General features: G+C 45.3%; 1 protein-coding gene across 3 annotated transcripts in view; it reads right to left on the reverse strand.

Annotated features, from left to right (window-relative positions):
- The window catches only part of LOC100863423 (irregular chiasm C-roughest protein), a 140,754-nt gene extending 118,106 nt beyond the window's left edge, over positions 1–22,648 (reverse strand). For 2 of the 3 annotated variants that reach the window (XM_086906541.1, XM_086906540.1), the window contains exon 1: positions 2,435–3,466. In XM_086906541.1, the coding sequence (XP_086762667.1) occupies positions 2,435–2,580 (146 nt within the window). In that variant the 5' untranslated portion in view covers positions 2,581–3,466. Of the gene's footprint in view, positions 1–2,434; positions 3,467–22,519 lie in introns of those variants that run through there. The other variant, XM_086906539.1, reaches the window with a different exon arrangement.
- Positions 22,649–23,941: the final 1,293 nt, after the last annotated feature.

Here is a 23,941-nt window from a genome sequence, read left to right on the forward strand (position 1 = left end):
TCGGAATCATTCCGCTCCGTTTCACCAAAATTTACGGAAAATACGGTGGACGTTTTTTGAAGCGGTAACGAGTGGATAATACGTATCAATACGTATCATCCCCTCGTTATCGGCGCTACCCAATGTCGAGTTTATTTACGTTCGACGTCGATTCCCCGTGTGATGCCTACGAACTCTACTAGAGCCTTCTCTAATTAATGTAATATCTCGTAAATGTCTCGCGTCCGTTACGAGAAAGGCCAAGTTTTTCGATGGATCGATGGACGAGAGAAGAGAGAGTTCGTATAATCACGTTGGAAATGGAAATCGATGAAAACGTCGGTATAGCGTACGATTTCTCTTTTATTATTTATTTATCATTAGAGAAGGAAATGGGTGAAAAATGGAAAAGGTTGATGCATCGATACGTTATGCCGATAAAACGGGAGGTCGCGAAAATTGGATTCTCCGTTTATTCGATCGATTTTATGCAGAAATTTGGCGATTAAATAGCATCGTTAAAAAGAAAACTATTTTCCACCGATACGATTAAAACTACGGGATTACGATAGATGCGCGTGGTGTTGCATGCGCTCGCTCGTGTTGGAAAAAGGAGGGGGAAAAAAAAAAAAGAAAGAAAGAAAATCGAGGAGAGGAGTGGAAAATGGAAAGGGGAAGGGAAAGAGAGGAAGGAGGGAGAGGAAACGAGGCGAGATTCGTGTAACGAAGGGGTTAAAATTGCGGTTACATCTTCTCTGACGTTATATCATGTCGCGTCACCAAAAATGCAGCCGCGGTGAGCCAATTAAAATACACGCTCGAATTACGAGACACCGGGTCACGAGGATTTCAAGCATTAGGCAAATGCGGTGGTACGCAGAGGTGGTACGCATTGACATTCGTGGCAAAAAAGGGGTACGTTCGCCGGCGAACGTAGCCACGAGAGCAAGCATAACTTTGCGCGCCGCTTTTGTCTCGAAATTATACAAGACATAAAGTTTTCGTGGCTTTTTCACTACGGGTCAACCGCTTAATCCTGTATCTTTAAGGCGAGATTACAACGGCGGCCTCGTACGTTCCCCCGTTTAATATCGCCCGCCCCCCTTAGAAAGGGCGAAATTAAAATTTTGACCGAATCCCTTTTGACGATGGAGAGAGAAGACTCGGAGGCGCGTATCTCGAGCAAGCACCACCACGTATCTTTTCCTATCTTTGTACGTGCGCGCTTCCGTGAAAGTGCTTTTGTAATCCGGTGACTCAGGATTTTCCACGGAGCTGAAACGACCGACGTGAGTTCGTTATTGAAGCAATAAAATGCTTCAGATACGAGCTTCGTCGTTGATTCCCTTTCAAAAACGATTTCACCGGAAGCTTATCAGGGATTTTTGAGATATCTACGCGCGATGCTTATTAAAATCTCGGAGGAACGGAGATAGACGGTGTTCGAGATAGATGATATTTCTACACTTCGTCGACCGAAAATCGAAATTCGTTTCGCCGAGATTAAATTGGGGAACACGCGATTTCACTTTTCCACGAGTTTAACACGAGACGCGTATCTTGGAGAAGAGATGGCGTGAGGTGCTCGAAGAAAATTGGCGAGATCGTTTTCGACAAATCCTTTCCCTCGTTAATTATGTGTCGAGCATTAACGCAATCATTAATCACCGGCCGCGACAATCTAAAGCACGTCTTGCCACCGGCGTATCTAACGGTGTACGCGTTTTCATATCGACCGCGTAAATTTCTTCGTCGGCTAATGGCATTAAATTCCCTCGCGCACCATTTAATTCCCGCGTCCTGTATGCAACGCCGGCCTATTCCCAGAGAAATCGATAGTATAACGACGCGTGCCTTACATTTATCTCCCTGTCCCTCTGTCCTCGGTGTCCCTTGTCCCGGAATCACCGTGAACGCGATCTCAACGCGATCCCGACCTCGGTCCAAGTCACGTATCGCGACAATAGTGGAATATCGATCCTGCGTAAATATTTTAGCACGCACGACACGAACATGCCATCGGAAATCATCGTCTTTCGCGCGTTTTCCGCCTTTATTATTCCCGTTTCAACCATTCCTGGTTAATCAATAAAGTCGAACGATCCGTCGTTCCGTTTTATTTTCTTTTTTCTTTAAAGTATCTCGAAAGTACGATTTTTGCGTGAGATTTTTCCACTCGCGGTTGTGTTGACACGTGTATGTTAACACACGGTGGTTCGTTGCACCGAATGTTTTCTACTCCCTCCCCACACATGCGCTTCGAAATATCCCCGGGAACGGGATATCGGAGAATTATCAATGGAGCTACTTGTTTGGAAAGGAATTCCTGTTCAAAATACCACGTCGCCACCGACACTGACCCGACACCACAATAATCGTCGTAACCTTCGAGACCAACGGGAATGTCAACAAACATCGGTTTTTCGGTCGGCTTAAAGAAAAATTTTCGACGTACCTGTCGGTCGTGCGTCGTCTCGATCTATTGCTCGCAAGATCCCCTGCGTTATTCCTGCGTGCGGGTGTGCGTCGCATCGCCAACGCGGTGTTGAAAATAAAGAAATCCATAGTGGTGTCCGCGGTAGCGAGGAATCCGTCGAGCATCGTTCACTGGAAATCAACGTTTAACGCACACTATATCAACATTGCTTAACTGTGGGCACGATCGGCGTTGAACAACGGACACCGACTAACCGTAGAACACTGGAGAATATAATCCGACGACAGACAGACACGATACGGCCACGTCCGAAACCACCGTCTTCGCCGGTCAACCTCCCGACACCCCGAGATATTCTATCCCTCACGGAAACTGTCACACGTGTTACAGAGTACCACCACGGGGTTCTCTTCACTCTCCGCCGAGTATCGTCGCACCACTATCCGCGTCGCGGACACACTCACACTTTATTCGAGTCTCCTCGAAACAACGAGTGGACACACGCGTTGTCCGCGACGTAGTTCCGATCATTCATTCGCACTCAATTCGGATAGAATCGGAACTTGCTTCACTTTTGCGTATCACTGGAATGACATCGTCCCAGGAGCGGAACACCACTCTATCTTATCGACGAGGACGATGCACGAGGCTCATACTGTCAGGAGGAAGCGATCGAGACGGTGTCGAGTGGCCCCGTCGATCTTCGTCCGCCACTACCGTGCAGCATCACGACATTCGCGTCGCGGAACGTTTGCACACTCGCGCGTCTTTCGTCGATCGAATCATGTGGACGTTACGCGAAATTGCACTGAACGTCGAGAAACGCGTTTGCACGGACGTAGTAGGACGGAGGCAAAGATCGAGGTACGTGAGCACAACGCGAAAGTAAATACTCGACGCGTACGATTCCGCGCGAGCAGGTATCCTCTCGTGTGTTTTCGTGCTGCTTCGAATCCGATCGCTTTCTCGGAGCAAGGACGTCGGCGGCGAACGGGAACGAGCTCGATATAAATCACCCGTCATCCGACTCGCGCGAGAGTTGGTACGAAACTACTCGCGAGTTCTCCGTTGAGCGTACTTGCATCCCCACCATCGACCGCGCGGCGCTCCCCACCACGGCCTCGCGTAGGGCACACGCGCCCCTTACCCCCTCCTTCTAATGGGCACGCACCGAGCTACCCGGAGCGTGACACACGCTCACGCTTCTGGTGGGGGCAACGGTCGCGTGGCGGGCTGCCCTCACGGTGGGGGAAGAGAGGGCAAGGGGTACGAACCGAACGAAAAGGGAGCGACACGCGGATAGAGAGAGACGAAGAGACGCCGCTCGTTCAGCGCAGGCGCGCTGCTCTCCTGCAGGAATGTATCCTCGTGAAATGTACGGTAAGTACGTACGTACGGGATAACGAAGACCGCGGGTGCAGAGACCTCTACGGGTCTACCGATGGCGTATCTACACGCCACTCGTGCCGTTACGATTGCATCGCTTTGATCGATTTAAAATCAAGACAGAACCGGATTATCCCTCGGTCGAATTTTTCTTTTTTTTTTTTTTCTTAAACAACTCGCCACGTGTGGCGATGCGCATACGAAGCTGACGAGACGGGACGCGCGCGAGAAAAGAATCCCGACGTCTCTGCTCTGAGACGTCGAGGAATGTCAAACAGGCCGGGTAGAAGTTTACTCGTATAATAGCGTAGCCTTGGAGCGCGATATGTCTTTAGAGCTTAGGTTTCGCTTTGCCGAAGGGTAAACGTTTGCCATCGACAAATATTTGTCAACGTTCGCTCCAGGGATACTTGTCCGCTTCCTTCGGCCCGAAACGCGTCCGACTCGCGCGGGTGCCCGTCATTAAATTTCGAATACCGAAACTTCGAACGGTTGGACGGTGTATGCTCGTGGAACGGTGGTGCGCGTGCGCCGTTCGATCCTGCGGCATGCGTCCTCCGGAAGAAATGTAGGTAAATGCGTACGTAGTGGAATGACGGCGACGCGCGACGATGACGGGGATCGCGCCGGTGGGAAACTCTCGAGCGACATCGGCGACGATGATAACGAGAGTTATGCCGGCGTTACGCTCTGTCTGGAGGGAATATCATCTCGTAACTGGGAGAACTCGGCGCCGTTGAATATTTTACATTCATGCGCGACAGTAAGGACAGACACAGACAAGGCGGCGGGATGAAATAGGTGTGTTTCGAGTCGGATAGCTGAATGGCTCGAATCACGATGGCTCGGGAAACAGATCTTCGGTACAAATAGCGATATCGTCCGTTTTATGCATCTTTGTAATTCAAATTTTATCTCGAGTCTCGGGGTATCTTTACGGTGGTAAAGATACAGCGAGAAAGAGAGAAAAAAACTTGTCCAAGTTTTTCACTTTGTCAAAGAGAGAGAGAGAGAGAGAGAGAGAGAGAGAGAGAGAGAGAGAGAGAGAAGTTGTTCGTCTCGAGCGTTACTCGGTTAATCGGAAAAGTTTACGTTAAATATTTAGAGGGAGGAAACCGCGGTATAATAACAGGTTGGTATAAAAGACAAGACCGTAGGACTCGTGGTATCGATTCGGTTTAATTTGGTTCGAGAAGTGACCAAGCTTCGACGGAGAAGCTTCCCTAAGACGTTGAAAGCGGAACCGTGAAATGACATTTCGTTTGACGTAACCGACGGTGATAACGAGGAATGGTAGCTCTAGGTTACGTGCTTCCTCGAGAGGATATTAATCCGTAATGATGCACTCAACCCCCCTGGATCTTCCAAGTTTGCGTACTACGATGCAGACAGAGAGATATCGGGGTGGTAAGGAAGAGCGGCCCGCGTACAGCGACAGGGGGGAACTGAACTTGCAACTCTGCTGTTCGCGGTAGCAACCAGTTCCATTGAAATTCACCCTCATGAATACCGTCAATACGCTCGATCGAGACAGAGGGTGCCTTATCGATCCGTTGCCTCTCGATTAAAATGTTACCAAGTGTACCGATTGATTGATACGGACGTCTGTCGTACGTCTGTCGTACGTCTGTTTTGTTAAACGGAATTATCGATGGAACGATTTCGTCAAAGGTAATAAAACGGGATGGGCAATGATCAGAGGAGATCGAACTCTATTCCTATACGAAGATAGGTCGCACAGAAGTAGTATCCTCGTTGATTAAATACGCGGCTCTTTATTCCTTTCCTCTTCCCACGCCGCATAATTTTCTTTTCCCAAAACTCGAGAGCTAGCGAGAAGTGATTTACTTCTTCTATTTTCGTAAGAGGCGAACAACGCTTGCGCAGCGGACTTTTGCGGGATCGTAAAAATGTATGGGATAAAGGAAGCGAGAATGAGAGAGAGAGAGAGAGAGAGGTTAAGTCTCGATCTCCTCGAGATCTTCCTCCCCCTCTGTTCTCTTTTTGCAGGAAGTGAACGGTGAGAACCGTCAGCTCTCGCCGACTGAGATCCTCCTCCACCCTCTCCTCCTGGCTGGAAGGTTACCGGGCAAATCCTCGGACACGAGATTAAGCGGGACTGCGGCTTAATTGATTTTCTAATGTGCCGTATTAATGGATTGATCCGAGGCGACGACCTCGAAGTTTGCTATTGTCGCGCGTCCGGCCAACGGGAATATCGACCCTATCTACCTACCTACCTACCACCTACACACCACCCCTTGGAAATCATTCAACCACCTAGCTGCTATCGCTTTCAGCGACAGAGACCCGATGAACCGCGCTGTAGAAACGACGAGTAATTATCCGAAAGTAACAACCACGTCAGAGAGAAGAAGAACCGGGAACACGGTGCCACGCGAGAATTGTTACATGTTAACATGAGATGATGCGCGTCTCTCTTTTTTTCTTCTTTTTTTTTTTCCTTCTTTTTTTTAATCTCATCCAACTTCTCCTACCGAGCGGAGAATTAATTCTTGCTCCTGGATTTTCTCTCGCCGAACGGTGGGAAAATTTCAGTCGACAGTATCTGTCACAGACGACAGGCGCGGGGAACATCGTCTCGATAAGCTACAATCCATAATAAATATCGAGAACGGTTTTCCTCTCCTGTCTGTAAAATATAACAACACGATTTGTTTCTTTACTTAGTTCTTCTTCTTGAGAACTCTTGTTTTGGGGGGAAGGGGGGAAAATCAAGTTTTTTCGCGGAGAAATATCAACGTCAATTCAACGTTTGTTCTCTGAATATTACAGAAACTTGGAATTTCCAGGGCTTAAGGGACGAAGCTTCGCGACTCTCGAACCTTTCGTACAATTCAAATTTTCAAACTGCTTATTGTCCTTTCTTGACTTACCTTTTCCTTGCTCCTTACCTTTTCCTTGAAAACTCTCTCTCTCTTCCCGCCCTTTCTATTTATCTCTACACCGTGGAAATCGACAACCAGAGCGTAAAAGTGGTCCCGAGCGGCGCCATTAAAACCGATCGTGCCAGAAACATTGTTCGGACCTCTCGAGAGTGCGCCCGTTCCGCTGTGTAATGCAACGTGTAACGTGACTCGATACATTAGGAGCACTTTGGATCACGCGGAGATTTCATCGCGGGAACGAACGATTCCACGATCCCTTCTTGCCACGTCCACGCGTTTAAGATCGATACCTCGTCCCGTATCCTCCTCTTTTGTTTACGATACGCGTATGGTAAAAAAAAAAAAAAAAAAAAAAAACAAAATGGTCTGATCGCGCAATGCGAGAAGCTGAACGATGATCGATGACGAATAACACGATCGAACGTGACGACGAGAGCTGCCCCGCCAAAGTCTCTCTAACTCGATAACTCAATACCATGCTTAACATCCGATCGATATCTCAACTTTGTCCGTTTAATTAATGAACCGTCGTCGGGAAGTTAACAATTTTTCCTCGAGTTTCAGGGGAAGAATTAATAAAGAAACAAGGGACACGGCCTCGAGACTCTTCCAACGGGGGAAGGGAGGGAAACTGCTTTTTCCGTTCGTCCCGCCGCCTTTCTTCGCTCATCTTTTATTCAGTTCCTTTTAACAAAAGTATTCGCGGTCTCATAAATTAATCGTTGGCCCGCCGTTGTCACGCCGAGGAACATTATTTGTAACGTTCATCCCTTCCCCGTATATATATATATATATATATATATCCGACTCGGATACTTCCGTGAAATATCGCGACGCGCCTATTAGAACGGCGAATTTATACCGGGTAACAATACGTTGCTCGCATAAGCCAGATTTAAAACTACTTATATATCCCGCGAAAGGATCTTCCTCCTTAGAGCTAGGGGTTAAATTTGAAAAGTCGAGGCGGATTCCAGGTCACGCCTCGGGATCCCGGTTTATTCATGCGAGAGGAAGAGGAGGAAACTCGTGCGAGTTGGTGCGGTCACTCGTGGTTACTTTGCTTTAGGATCAAGATTTTCACGCCTCCCCGTAAACTTTCCCCGTTATTTGCCTAGAGACTTGGCGGACAGAGAAACGGCGGGAGGGGGGGGGAGGAGGGAAGAAAAAAGGGAAATGGTCCACCGCGGCGGACGTATTGCCATTGTGGCAGAACGCCAACACGGGGGACTCGGTTTCTTACCGCCCGGCTTACGAAACTCGGTCCTACGTAAATTGAATCGATATACCGTGTCCCTTGGATAAATACGAAAGTATGTTTACGGCTTAGTCCGATGCCAACTCCCTTCCTTTTTATTCTTTCGTCTCTAATCTCGTCTCCAATGGTTATGCATAGGGTGTTTTCGAGGGAGGGGGACCCACGAAACGTATTATCGCGATAAGAGGGCGCTCGAGGATTTCCTAGCGAGTGTTTTCCGATAATATTATAAATTCGAGCTCTCTCTGATAATTCGAGATCTCTTCCGAAAGGTCGGCCGACGAATGGGACCGAAGAACTCGATTACGTTCGATCGGAATATCACCCGTTAGAATATTCAATCGAGCTTCGGAGCGCGTGTAGCAGTATTCTCTCTACGAAATAATAAAATCAAGGGGCGAACGAAACTGACATTTATCGATTCACAAGGAGTACTTTAGTTTCTTTTTCTTTTTCTTTTTCTTTCTTTCTTTTTTTTTTGAAGATCTCCCGAAGAAGAAAGATCCATATCTTGAAACTCAACTGGTATCCTTGGCTCGGTGTATATTTATTTTACGACACGTTTGATTTCGTGTTCGCGATAATTCGCATTTCCAATCCTGGCTTTTCAATCCTCGATGGGGATGATGATTGCCAATAACGTTCATCAGTGAGGGTAAAGAAAAAAAAAAAATGTATATTTTCCCTCCTTTCCTGCTTTTAATCGTAAGGTTATAGGCTCTTAATCGAGCTATTTTGTCGTAAATCGCTAGCGTGCACACCATTTCCTAACTACATTTTCTCGTGTATCACGCCCCGCTGCGTATTTCGAGACCGACGTAAATTTAATCGTGCGTTTCAACGTTGAATAATAGATTTCCATCCGTGTATTCGATGAAACGATTCATGAAACGATCAACCCGAGTCAATTTTTAACGTAGCTTCAACAACCATACTTTTCGCTTTTCGTAATTTCTTTTTCCCATTTTCAATTTTATCTATCGTTCTCTTTTCTTTTCTCTTCTATATTTTTTTCTCTTCTTCTTCTTCTTCTTCTTCTTCTTCTTTTCGTTGCTCGACTCGAACCATTCGACTCGCCGATGAATTATTAATCGTCGATTTTCGCAATTTTCCCCAGTCAATATTATCTTAACTTGCTCAATATATATATATATATGTGCAATGATTACGAAACGTATATCTCTAACGCACAGTATCTTTCGTTGGTTATCATCCCCTATTGATAAAACTTTTATCAATGTATTTTACTTTCATAGGGGGGAGGGGAGAGCAGCAGCTGAAAGTTAATTAACAACGCGTATACCGAAGAATTAAACCGTATATATCCCTGGATAGCGTAAAACGGAATCGCGTAAAAACATGTTAAGCGATCGTTCGATTGTGCCTAGAATAATTCTCGTTTTATCAAAGACGAAACCGTTATTTTCTTTCTCGCGCTGGAAAGAGACGAGAGGAAAAAGAAAAAGAAAGAAAAGAGAGAGAGAGAGAGAGAGGGATATAAAAAGAGTGAAAAAACGAGTAGCAGGAAAACTTGGTTCGACCAAACAAGCACGCTCTCGCACACGCCGTCGATTCGTGGCATCTTTGCCAGAAACAATACCAGTTTTTTCTTCGACTTTACGTTTTCCTTTTCTTTTTTTTCTTTTCTTCTTTTTTTTTTTCTTTCTTTCACCACCGTTCACTTCGATCGCGAGGGCGGAACAATGGGCCCGGCTTTTATCGAAAGTTATATTATCGACAAGCGGGAAAACGATTCCCAGATACGATATATATCGGCGACGATTCATCCATTTCATTTTCACCGCGATCTCTCGGCAACAACGTTACCCTCGCCTTCGTTCCACTACCCTCTCTCTGCAGTCCCGGAGAGAGAACTGTGTCGAGTGGCTCGGATGCGTTTCGAGCTTTTTCCCTCTGCCTACCGTTTTTCCGTCTGCCGCGAGACGCTTCACAGTTCCCTCTTAACCATCGTCGTCGTCGTCGTCGTCGTCTCCTCCTCATCCGTTCCTTTATTTGACTCTCTCCTTCCCCCCGGTCGACGACGAAGAAGGCGGTTGGCCGCGCTTTCAAAGAAATACCAATTTGTCGAATTACTACGTTGAAAAGGACCACCCGCTCTGTTCTCGACTTTTATGCGCGAGACAACGGTTCCACTCGCCTCTCCTCCCCTCTCTAATCGTCTCCCTCGCGCCGCAAACGTGACGCGACTTCTCCAAGCTCGGATAGCTCGGATAAGTCGGAATTAATATTACGACTCGGAAGTAGTTTCGATAAAGTTGAAAAAGGGCCGATCGGTGGCACGGCGATAAAACCGCTTATTGCTCTCGACCGAGAGTTTTTCTTTTAACGACTTTATGTAGTTTCCCTCGAGTGGTCTTAGCCAACGGTTATAGATCCCGTGCTAATCTATTTGTCTCGGATTTACTCCCCCTCGAGGCGTCTTAAGCGGCCGTGGAAAAACGGCTCGTGTATCCACTCCCGTACGCGATTATATTCCCTTCCGCCGACGTTTTACAACTTTACGTATGTTAACCGTTAACCTGTTGCCTCGCGAATTTTTTGCCCCGGCCAACATCTTTGAATTATTCACGACGAGGCGAAGACAGCAATGGAAAAAAAAAAAAAAAAAAAAAATTTTCATCGAATTTTTCCACGAGCTATTTATCCACGATTATATATTCCATGAGAATATAAGAATATAGGAAGAGAAAAGAATGGGGCCTAGAAATTTCTGATCACCCAATAATTCGTTCATCGCTGCGAACTGTGAGAGGATATTTTTTCCATCGATTTCATCTCGAGTCACCACGAAAACACGACGATTCGTGCAAATTTTTTCAACGTGCTTCATTCCTCGAATGAAGCCAAATCCAGTTTCACGAACCGAATCTCCTCGATAACGAACACGATTTTGCCGAGTGCGAGGGCCGGCTTCGCGTCAGTATTTTCGATCCAACTTCGCCATATCGAACAGATTCATTCGAAATTGCAATAACGTAATAACGAGAAACCGACCAAATCGAGGGTATCCTCGACGCGCAACTCATTGAGAGTAAATGTCGGATAATGGCGGCCGCAATTGTTCTTCATTGTTTCGCGACCGGAAACTCCTTTTCCCGCGATTACGTCCATTTCAATTAAGGCATCGGACGAATCCTCGATCCTTAATGAGATCGCGGAGGGAAAAATGAGCCGAGCACGATGTCTTTGCTCGCTCGAAAATATTCGGATCGCTCGAATTATCTTTGATTACTTGGAGCATCGTTCACTGGTGGAAAGAAGTCTCGCGGGACGACACAGGAGGAGGATCCTTGGCGGCTTATCTCCACTTCAGACGCTTTGTTGACAATCCTGACACCACACGCTGCGTAGTAATGGAAGAGCCGTAATTTGAATATTCAACATCGTAAAAATTATTGTTTCATATAAGAAGTTACGTTAGAATAATCATCCAAGAGGCTGAAATATTAATCATTTTGATATAGTATTAATATATCTGTAGCTTGTCTAGCTTACTTGAATACAAAATTATATTTATAAATTAATTGCCATAAATCATTAGTCTACGCATATTATGAGAAATACAAAAATTTTTACATTATCGATACGTTAGAATTCCTTGAATCGACGTTTAGATAGAAATCTTCGTTTTGGATAAATATAATATGTGACAAATTTGACATGCTAGAAATAAAAATATGCGTGTGAAAATAATCGTTTTATCTTTTGTAGTGAACAATATGTATAATGTCGTGATCAATGTCGTGAAGTTTGTTATTTTGATTCTTTTTGCAAAAAAGAATTTTTTCGTGCATTCAATTATTACTGCATACACGTTTATTCAACATAAGTGTCAGTATGCACAGCCATTTTGCATCGTCGCATTTTCCATCGTTTGCTCTTAATGAAAATCAATATCTATCAGCGGAAACTCTCTTTTGATGCTGCATTCAATATGTTAATATTTTCATTTTCGAAAGATATAAAAACAACGAGCAACGATTTATTTGCCCGACCATCGAGCCGTCTCAATCGATGCGCAACTTTTCCAGATTGTAATGTCAGGAAGGTGTTTTTTCTGTGTTTTTCTTAATCAAAGGCAACAATGTGACGCGCAACGAAGTGAAACAAGAGAGGAAGAAGGGACACGCCGGGATCCTCGACCGTGATTACTCGTTAAAACGAGTATCTAATCATGGCTGGCGTATTCGAACTTTCAAACTTTCGCCAAATTTCCAAACGCAAATTATCCAAATTATCCTCGTACGTAAATAGAGTATCGCCATATCGATCCGCCAATTTCAATTCCAGCCATAGCTGGAAAAAGCGGTTTCGTCTTAAAAAAAATCTTTTAAAATCGGGAAATTCGTTCAATATTTCTCAAGATATATTTTTCGATATAATCATCCGACCGATAAAACTTTCTCCCCCTACGACGGAATATCTAACGATTCACGAAAAGACTACTCGAAAGCGGAAGCGATTTTTTAAGAATCGTGCCCTCTCGAAAAGTTATATCGCAAAGTTAAATCTCCCCGCGCGAGGAGACACGAGCTCGTTGGACACGATAACGAGGCTAATGGCGGGATAAGTGACGAATAGGAAAGTTTGACGGTTGAAAAGGGTGAAAAGAAGAAGGGAGGAAGAATGAACGATCGGTGGAGGAGAATTGGTCTTATCGTTAAGGATTACGATAGGGGCAGGTTGGCGAAGGAAAGCCTTCGGGCTTGTTCAACGTCGGGGCGGGCGGCCCGAGGTGGTCGGGTTGGAACAAAACTCGGGGAGTGGATTTGATAAATGCCGTGACATCACGAGAGCAATTATCCCTGCCACACTCTATTTGCACTTCCCTTGCTCTTTTACCACCCCTCGCGATAACCTCGCCCCCACCCCGTTCCATCAACGCCCCTCGAATCAAACGTTTTCTTTCCTTCTTCTCATTACCGTACATTGTTCCCGGACAGTCTTGACGAATAAATTACCAATTCAAAGACGAGTAACGGGCATCTCGAGAAGTCCGTTAACGGGAGTCTGGTGAAAAGTGTGGGAGGGGGGTGTATCGGGCAAGTCGGGTAAACTGGAGGAAAGAAAAGAAAAGGAAAGGAAAGAAACAAGTTGGCTGGAAAATCTTTGCGTGTATGGGGAAAGCGCGCATACACGATAACAAGTTAAAGAGTTTTGGAAAGGAGTTTTAGGTTTTTTGGGAAGGGAAGGATCTTGATCGAAAACCGCCGCACGGTTTTTATGCTGTTAACGAATTCTTTTTTAGCGGAACACTTTGGTCACTCTCTTCCTCTCTTCCTCTCTGTTCATCTTCTTCTCTCTTCTCTCGACTTTCGCCTATTAATAAGCGTGGCGGTATTGCCGGATTCTCCCTTTTGTGATAACACGGCAAAACAAGAAAATAGAAAAAGCTGATGGAGGGATAAAAGGAGAGAAAAAGCGAGGGGCAAAAAAAAAAAAAAGAACGGGGGAAAAATGATTACGCGGGATCAAAGCTGGGCAGGCTGGGAAGCTGCAATTCGATACCGTAATGCTAGAAATTCAAGGCGGAAATATCGAGAGAAGCGGCTCTTTTGTCGAGGATCGTACGATCCGTGGCGAGAGAAGATGGAGAGACGAGAGCGTGGTTTCCCTGAAATTCGCGCCACCCTCGTTGTTGCGTGCATGCCGGCGGTCGCGTGATCCAGGGCCGTTATCGAAATTCCAAAGAACTCTTTCGGCTCGTGGCGGGATCCGCGACGAACAGAGCGTGTACGCGCTGTATATATATATACCAACGATTCCACCGTGCGTGCTTTAAACGACGTCGCGTCGCGTTGTGTCCCTCGATTCGAGATGACTGTAGGCCTAGAATTCCGAGAAAATTAATTTACTTAAAATATTTCACGTCCAATCGTTATCTGGTCGCCATTAAATTAAAACAGAGAGAAACAGAGAGAAAGAAAGAGAGAGAGAGAGAGAGAGAGAGAGAATGAAAGAAAGAAAGACGATGGTCAATGAACGACGCGAGCAACGAGACGATGCGAAATGGAAGATTAGTGGGGGCAGGATAAGCCTCGTGGGGAGGTGTGTGTTAAGTCGTAGCGCGGGCTTTAAGAGTGTTTCTCGCGTAGGCGAGAGAAATAAAGTTTGCACCGCGATGCACCGTCCTGTGCTGTTTGTTCGAAAGGAATTTCGTCGACAGTTTGGAGAGCTTAATTGGCTAAAACGGTTGTCTAACAAGCAGAAGATACGGGCCTCGGCTACGGTTTAACAGTTTCGTTGCATTGACATTCGAGTTTAATAACGAGTTTTTAACCGATGATTAAAACGGACGATAATGATCGATTCGTTTACGAGACGCGTATGCATTAAATATGAGAGGGCCGGTTACCGGGATTTTAATGGAATTATTCAAAAGGATAATCAAAGTTATCGAAAGTTTCAAAGTAATTAGCAACAAAAGTTGGCCGGGACGTCTATCGAGTGTTAAGTAGTTTGAATTAGTAGACAGTCCGATTACACGGCTCGTTCATTCCTCGAGGTTAAACGGCACTCGCCCCCTCGGTACTCTCCTTCTCTCTCTCTCTTCTCTCTCTCTCTCTCTCTCTTCGTTACAGCTCTTCGATAAAAGTATTTCTTATCGAGCATGCTATCTCTGCGTCTATCTCCGTTACTTTCATTACGCGGGCGTTATTAAGCGAGGCAGGCCATTTTATTTCTCTTTTATTCCGCTTTTTTTCCCCCCCTCCATGGATTTAACAATCCTGTGGATACTCGAGGAATACAAGTTCCTCAACGATCGAGATTTTATCGAGATTTAAGTATCATCCATTCAGCCAACGACTCGTCGGTTTTCCCTTTTGTTTTTTCTTCCCGCTCTTCTATTTTTTTTTCTCCTCCTATTCTTTTTGTACCTCTTGCGCCTCCGTATTAACGCGCATCCAGAAACACCGAACGATTTCTCGCGTGAAACGTGAATTATCATTCGAAACGTTTTTATCCTTCCAACGAGTAAAAACTCGATCGCTCGTAAGCGATCCTCGTAAAAATGCCAGGATCCCTTCTCGCTTCCCCCTCGACTTTCCAAAAAAAAAAAAAAAGAAATCCTCATCCATCATTTTCTCCTTCCTTTCCTATCTCCGAAAACGAAAAAAAAAAAAAAAAAATTTCGTCAACCGTTCCATTTCGTCATCGCTCTCAACATCCCCCTCAACAACGCGAATTAACGCGTCCGATTCGATTATGCACGAGTCATTTACGGTGTCGAGTTTCGGCATCGAGGATGTCGCGGTCAAGGCGGTTCTTCCGCCATTTCCACGCTCTGCCTCGAGACAGGGGAGGGGCGAGTTTCGAACATTATCATTCGAATACAGAGGCCCTCTCTATTATCCATCGCGGCTCAACTGGTCCCGAAACTCGGCGCGCCATTAAACTGTGGGGTCAATTTGTCCGCCGAATTACGTCCGCCGCGAAAGGGAAAGAGACGAGAGGAGAGGAGAGGAGGGGTGGTGGCGGTCGACTGACTTGGGGCGCGAGATTGCACTTCCCCTCCTCCTCCTCCTCTTCCCCGTTAATTTGACGCGAGATCGATACAACGCGGCACAGCTCGCGAGCAGATCGTGAATGAAACGCCATCCGATCGATCCTTTTTCCACTCCGCGGGGAAGGGTGGAGGGGCTGTTTTAACGAGTCTCGGGATTGTTGTATTTGAATATCTCGGCCGTATATCATCGTTGGCTAGGAGAGGCGGATAAGGAAGGAAAGGGGTCCGATCGTAGACCGGAAAAGCGGTAGGTAACGCTGTTATTTTTTCAGTCGCTCCGTTACACGGTCTCGATCAATCATAAACGCGCCACGCGGACGCGTTCAATTCTGTCTTTTGAAGGGAATGGGTTATATAGTTTAACTTTGCTCGATCGCGAAAATTTGGATTTCGGATGAATAAGATGGGTTTTAAAAATGTACGCGTAAGAGGGAAAACGTATCCGGGTCACGCTTAAATATTTGGGGAGACAGTGGGTTGGATAATGATGGACAAGTTGGAAATGCTTGGAGGGGGATTTGGAACAGGAATATCTGGAGACTAACATTATCTTTGAGCGATAATTTTGCCACGGCGAATATATAACGTCGTCTATAGAATGAAAATTGCAAATAGTCGGTGGAGTATGTTCATCTCGCTGCTCTTTTTCCGTCACTCATCGTTAAACGAGATGAGAATGAAAGAAGAGAGAGAGAGAGAGAGAAAGAATCGAGGTGATATTTATCGGCTACGTGACAGCGAGACGACGAGGGAAAAACGTTATACACACGCGTGTGCCCGTCGAGGAATCCTCGATGCACGTGGAAAAGTGCCACGAACAGGTTTTCCGAGCTTTCCTCTCCCCCCCCTCCCCCCACTCCCCCAAGTTAGATGTAATTCCGTGATACCTGTCTAACTTCTGACGGTTTCCCGTGCTCGGTGATTTTGCAATTTCTCCACGTTTTATTTCCTTCCACTTTCTTTTTTCTCTCTCGAAAACGGTATGATTTCGTTGGAGCACGAACTGGAGAACTGATTCGACAGAACAACGAGAAGAAGCTCTCTCTCTCTCTCTCTCTCTCTCTGATGTTGTTGCTCTCGTCGCATTTCCCCCATGAAACTCTTCAACTTTCGATAACGAAGATCGAAACGAGTTCGACAGCGAGAATAAAAAAACACATCGCACGATCGATCTCGCGGCTACTACGATTTTTCCAATTACGAGTCTGATTCTTATTCCACTCTCTGAACGATCGTAGGCGACAACACCTACGGAGGAGAGGGAGAAGAAGAAGAAGAAGCAAGGCATCGTTAGGGAGGGCCGAGCGAGAACGTGGTTGGCGTAAAACGGCGATCAATCACGATTTTCTCCGTCGTGCTCGTCGGTCGGCGCATACGTACGCGTCCCAGTTCGGGGGAGCGAATGGGGTCGTTGAACCGTTTCTTCGGATCGTCCAAAAATACACGGAGGAAGGACGACACGGCGAGTTCTCGAGTAACGAGAAACGTAACGCAGACGACAAGGGGGCGCGAAGGAGCGTGGACTGCGACCGGCGGAAGGAGCAAGAAGTGGGGGAGAAGGAGGAGAGGCGGGGGAGGGGGGGGGGAAGAGAGAGAGAGAGAGAGAGGGAACACAATGCTTAAGCGAAGGAACTGCGGTGACAAACAGTAGGCTGCAGCCAGAGGAAAGAGGGGTGGAACGGCAGCGAGGGGATGAGAGACGAGGCGAACGAAGTGGAGAACGAGAAAGAGAGAGAGGGGAGGGAGGATGAATATACGTATACACTGCGATGCGAATCTTCACAGAGAGCAGGAATTACTCGTCTCGTGTATTCTTTCAGCGCGGTTATTATGGGAGCCGAGGCTATTCTTGGATAAAGGGAAAGATAGAGAGGGGAGATGCGGGACACGCGATGGATGGGAACAGCGGGGGAGGAGAGGAGTGGAGGATAGGCGGGAAGTTTGAAACAAAAAGGAAGGCCGATCGAGTGCGAGCGAAAGCTTTCACAATCGACCGGGCTCAACTTATCTCCTATTCGGATCGAATCGATTTACCTCTTCTGGGACAACGTGGGATGAGCTTCTTCTTCGCGGTCTTCGACAATCTCCACCACTTCCTCTTGTCGCGATACAAATTTTCCTGTTGATTTATTCGATTTCGCTCGTTACGCGCGGCTGACACGATACACGTTTTCAAAAGAAATCCAGACCCGCAAGTTTTTTGCATTTTATATATATTTTTTCTTTCTTTATTGATCCCATTTTGCTCTCCGCTATTTTCTCAACTTTTTTTCTTTTTCTTTCTTTTTTCAATAAACACGAACAATAGCGATCCGCGAGAACGCGGAACCAATTGAATTTTCCTCGTATCCCGGTTCCACGATGTCAAACACTTTGAAACGGTAGCCGTGCGAACAGGTACATCAATTACTCGTCAAAACTCGTCCATCGTGTCTTTCTTTCAGTTTCATTTTCATACATCTCGAATATTTTCACGTCATATCACGCGGCTCGAACGTAAAGGGCGAACACAAGAGCGTCACCTCCCCCGAAGGTAAACCTCTTTTCATCGCCACGTAGTATTCCAACTCGCGCGCATAGGCGATTCATCGCCCGTTTGTTTCACGCGCGCCGACGCTGTCGGACGGAGGAAGGAGGGGTTGCGGCGAGACAGGCCGGCCAACTTTTGATTTCTTCTATCCGCATCTGGAACGGATTTCTTCGTTCGCTTCTTCCCCCGTTTCGCTGCCCTGCCACCTCTGTCACCTCGCGAATTATTAAAATCCGCGCGGAGACGAGGCCGCAACTTTTTCAATTCTCGCCGCTTCAAACTTCTCCAAACGAAGGCAGCGTTACCCTGGGGTTAGCCCAGGAACGCACGAAAATGAAATTTCCGCCGGGAATTTCGCGAGAAAACGCGCATGGAATTATCTCTCCGCTCCGGTTCAGTCTGTACAAGACTGTGTCATACGAGATATGGAAAAAAATATCCCTGTACCGTACTCGTTAATCGCGTCGAAATAGAGAAAGACAAACGCGTAGCGAAACAGAGAAACAGAAAAAAAAGAGAGAGAGAGAAAAAGAGAAAAGAAAGAAGAAGAAAAATGAAAAAAGTAACGAGAAAGGGGATAGCGTTACGTAGGACGAGCCTTAGTTAGCCGGCGGAGGATGAGTTTCTACGCCCATGCGCTAAATCCATGATTTACTCCCGGCGAGCGAGTTCAAAGGGAAGAAGGGTCTCCTCGGAGCGAAGAGAAACTTTAGTCTCCACCTTGGAGACGTCTCGAGTGCATCTCGTCCCTCTGGCCTCTGAATTTAACATCGAAACTGTACCGATACGCCTGCCTTCCTCCCTTCGTTCCGCGATAAAAGTCGAACGAATCCCCCTCCTCTCTTCTCTTTATCCTCGTCTCGTCGCGGCTCGATCGATTCGATGGAAATGGCGGAACGGTCGGGTCCGCATTGTCGCGATAATATTAGATCGCGATTAATAAAATTAAGCGGTTCTCCCAGCTAAATCCTCGAAGAGGGATTGGCAACCACCGGTAAACTTCTTAACTGCAACTAACTTGCCGGTAGTCTCGTCGCCCGAACTTAACCGATGAATAACTGCAAAATAATCAGCTTGAATATTCATCGGTGATCCCCGTGCATCTAGCGCCAACTTGTCGCCGGATTATTTGTTCCCTCCTCCTCCCTTGCCGCGTCAAAGATCGCCGTCCACCGCGAGCATTCATTAAGACGTTAGAACTCGGAGAAATCGGCTATCTCTCGAGAAGATTTTCACCCTTTATTAACCCCAGACCCATTAACCCTCTTTCGGCTGATGCTTCGAAACGCACACACACACCCTTCCCGTCTAATCCGAAAGAATAGTAATAGCCGACCCCTTCCCCTCCCGCTTTACTCCCCGCGGTAATATCCGCGCGACGAATTTTATTTACGATCCTGGAAAACCGCCACTCCCGCGCTTCGAGAAAATCACCACCGAACCGTCTAATAAATAGCCTCCCCGGCTCAGCCGTATGAGCGATGAAAATTAATTAGGAGTTTAAATGGAAATTCAGAGCGCTAAAACGACGCGCCCGACACTCCCCCCTTAATTCCTCCCTTTATATCCCGGAACCGCAGGAACATTTCCGCTCTCCCCATTCCTCTATTCCCCTCGTGGAAAGGAGCAAGATTTATCGATCGGCTCCTCGAAAAGATCTGGACCACCTTGGCGACCGACCCCACCTTTGGTCGTCGGTGTGCACCCACGATCCGACCGTTTTTATTCTACCGATTTAACTCGTCCTCCCCTCGTCCTAATTACGAATTTACCGAGGCAAGAAAGGTTAATTTGTAGAAACGAAACTGAACGGCGTCCTTTCTCGCGACTTGGAACGCGTTAAAGATCGGGGGCCAAAACGGGGCCAGGAGGAGGAATTCACCGACGAAAGTTTCGTCGTACTTTAAACCGGTTTTTAACGACACGGCCTGGCTTCGTTGGGGGTAATTGGAAAAATCGGTGGAAAAGAGCTTTATCTAAAGGGCTTTCAGAATTGTAGTATTTCGTATCACTTTCGTCGAATTTCGTTTCACGGAAGTAGCGATCCAACGGAGAAGAAGATGATGCGACGATCAGGTTTGAACGCGGAAGTAATCGATGAACGACGATTCCGGGGAAGGGAACGTCCGGTTGGACGGGAAGATCTCGTTATTTAATCGGATTGTTTAAACGAAGGTTGAATTCCGCGATTGAATTCCACGATTGTATAAATATTTAATACAAATAATCGGTATTTGTGGATTCGGTTGGTGTTCGCCTGAACAAGCCACTCTTTAAATATCGCCACCGGTAGGTGTGAAATAACAATACACACGCGAGCTGTCAAACGCAGTTTCCACAGTTTCGTTTAATAGTAAAAAGCGGATTAAAAACGGCGGGTTCCACTCTATTTTCCGAAACACCGATCAGAAATTTGGTTATTACTCTCCGACTCGTTGCTTTTAACTTCAACCGGACATCGCGTTACGTAAAAGCTTCGAATACACATTATATATCGTTTTTTCTAAAAATCGTTTTCATTCTCAAAAAAAAAAAAAAAAAAATTAACGCGATAAGTTTTCTTTTTCATCGGGGAAAAGATAATATCGTACGCGGCTCGTCGTAATTATTGTTATTCTTTTTTTTTTATATATATATATATAAAATATCGCTTTAAATTTTTAATATCCGCTTGTCCTACCTACCCATCTAACGCCATATCTGTGAAAATTTTCACGTTATATTTAACATCTGTCTGTAAAAACGTTCCATATTTCGCCATCCCTTCAATATCGAATAAATATAATACACGTCGCGAATTATCTTTCATTATTAACGCTTCGGAAAATACGAGATGTGTAAATTAATTTAAAAATTTTATTTATGAATCATCGATAATATTAAATTAATCACCACGAAATAGCATCCATCGTTCATTTAAATCATGTACACAAGATTATATATATATATATATACAACGATACGAATTATATAGCTTATTTAAATTTAAAGTAGAAAAAGTAGCCAATCTTTAATTATTCAAAGATCCAGAGATGACTCAAACGTTCCCGTTTCAACGTAATCCAACTTTCATGAGTTGCATCTATTCTTACCTATTTTCCATTCGACTTTGATTCGACTCGACGCATGTTATACGATAGAAGACACGTGTCCATGCGTTCTCGTTAAATCTTATGGCCGAACGAGGAAATTTCAACTCTCGTCCCTTCGAAAATTATATATTTAAAAATAATTCAGACCATAGAAAGTGAACTGTAAATGTAACTTGCACCAAGTACCCATGCGTCACCATCCTCACATCATTAAACACACTTTTTTTTCACCCGTTCGATCGATCAATTTTTTCCTCGCGACACCAAACCAAACTCGCGCCAAGTATCCCGAAAGCGCGTCAACGAGAACATTGAATCGCAGAGAGTTCGACAATTTCGTCGTATGGAAATAACATTCCTTCGAATATAATTTCGAACAATCGCCGCTTTTAAACATTTCAAATATTATAGGATAGGACATAATCCGATCTCTACAAGATCGTTATAGATTTGTGTTTAGGAAAAGTTATAAATATATGTATATGAAAAAGGAAAACGATGTGGCAAAAAATATATTCCAAATACATATACAAAAAAAATTCCTGAGAAATCGGATGGAATATGGAACAATGTTATAATTTTATATTATATTTTAAGTTAGCTAATATAAGGTATCTCGATATAAATTGAAACGGATGCAATATTTAAATTGAAGAATATAAAAATATACTACTAGAAGAAAGCTATTTTCTTAAATATTGGATAAAATTCATTTTCAAAAATGAATTTCTCGGAATAATTTCCACGCGACTTGTCTCAAGCCTTTCACGTAGAAGTTTGAAAAACCAATTAATAGAAGTCATATTTTCTGAAAATCACTTGTATTATTCAACGATCTTTTTTAATTAAACTTTCAAAAATTGATAAATTTGATGAATCTGAATTTCGACAATAAAAAGATTCTTGAATAGTTTAGTCAATTCCAAAGGATGTCACTTACACATCGATTTTTAATCCTCTGTATTTAAACAGATTTCTATTCGAGTATCACTTTTGGAACAACGTTGGTGAAAAATTTGCCCAAACTATTAGCGCGCCAATTAATCGATCGATTTTGTAAAAAAAAACATCCGCAAACACTCGACGAACGTAACAAGCCTGCTCATTTCTTTCGATCGAATTATCGAAACCACTCGGAAAAGATAACGAAAATACCATTCAAATACGTGTGCAGATATCGATGATGAAAAGGGGGTTAGAAATTAAGGCCTCGATAGGCCGGTGTGGAAAATCAGTTTTGGGAAAGGGGAAGGGGCGGCCATTCATTTGCGTGCGAAACGTAAATAATAGCCGAGGAGCTTGCACACCCTCGACGGAATCCCGATCGACGGAATCCTTCCATTGGGCCGCAATTTGCGAATTCAGAAACTCGTGCCGCCAGAGGATGATGGGGAGCTTACCTGAAAGTGCAATACTCGCATGTCGACGATTGGATCTCCTGTTGATCCCGTACGAAATCCGCTAGCTGCATCGCAACCGGCTCTCCCCGAAACGGTTTCCCTTCCAACGGTTCCGCTTCCCCGATATCTGTAACACGGGATTGTTGTCGTGCTTACCGGAAACTCGTTACCGCGCCGAGGCCAAGATATCGAGGCCCCGAGAGTAACAGCGTAATCACGAATGAGGAGGCGGTAATCGAGAGAAAAGGAAGAGGGGGAGGGGGGCGGTAGCTGGCCAATTATCCAATCCAAAGAGACATTTGGATGGAAACATTGCGATTGATCGAAATTTTATAAGCGTCTAGGTGAGCGTTAAAAAGCGTGCTTCGATCGAGAGTCCGCTTAAAACCGCGCGGGAAATAAGCGAAAAAGGGGAAAAGAGAAAAAAAAGAAGAGGAGGAGGAAATGAAAAGTAGAAAGGTGGTGGTGGCGAAGGGAGAATGATAAAAATAACGGAAAAAGAAGGAAGGGAGGGAAAAAAAAAGGAGGAGAATGGAGAGGCAGGCAGCGTTCATTTAGGAAGCCGACGCGTTCGCGACAATACGTAAAAGAGGGAAAGAGACGAATTAATTGCGTTTCCGTAGCAGTCTGCCACGATGAAATCTAGCGATATTGCGCGTGGCATTGATCCACTAATAAACGAAACAATGTTACCGACCATGGTGAAATGAGTTTTCGCGGTATAAAACGCGCGTCCTGATTGCCCGTGTGCAGTACGCGCATTGAAATAACTTCAAGCGTCGGGTAAATAGAGCTATTAACTTCGTTAAGATTGACGATGAAAGAGCGCGACCATTTATATATCCTATAATGTTTTATAAAATATATATATATATATATACAGGTGTCGTGACAAAAATAAAATACAAATAATTACCGAGGGAAAGAAAAATGGACATGGACGAGGTGTAATACGGTCAATGCGGAGAAATTCTTTCTTTTCTCACCCTTTTCTCGCCTCTCTCTCTTTCCATCGCGCTACCAAACAAGTATAAATATTGAACCAAGTACCCGTAGGCTTTCTTCCTTAATTAGCCGTCGCGGTATCGATCTCGTTCGCCCCCACAGGTATTTCACGACCGCTCGAATCTCAAGTCCACACCGTAACGACCTCTCGCGATTTTCAAACTATCCTTTGATTCTTCGATCGGTTTCGATCTATCTCGCGTTCCCCTGTTTCGATCGAGTTACGAAGTAGGGTAAAGAGTAACCGTATTCTCGAGTGCGCCACGTAAGAATACGTAAATCACCGACCGTTCGACCGTACTTTATCCTGTGGAGAAATCGGTGAATTCTATCGTTCGTTTACGCTTATCAATCGTTGGATCTAACGATTAAAGCGGACGGATTAAACCGACTATCTTTCAAACTGTCCAACGTAGT

Source organism: Apis florea, unplaced genomic scaffold (genome assembly GCF_048593485.1).
Source record: "Apis florea isolate Af1SG1 unplaced genomic scaffold, ASM4859348v1 contig_2495_pilon, whole genome shotgun sequence".
Classification (NCBI taxonomy): Eukaryota; Metazoa; Arthropoda; class Insecta; order Hymenoptera; family Apidae; genus Apis; species Apis florea.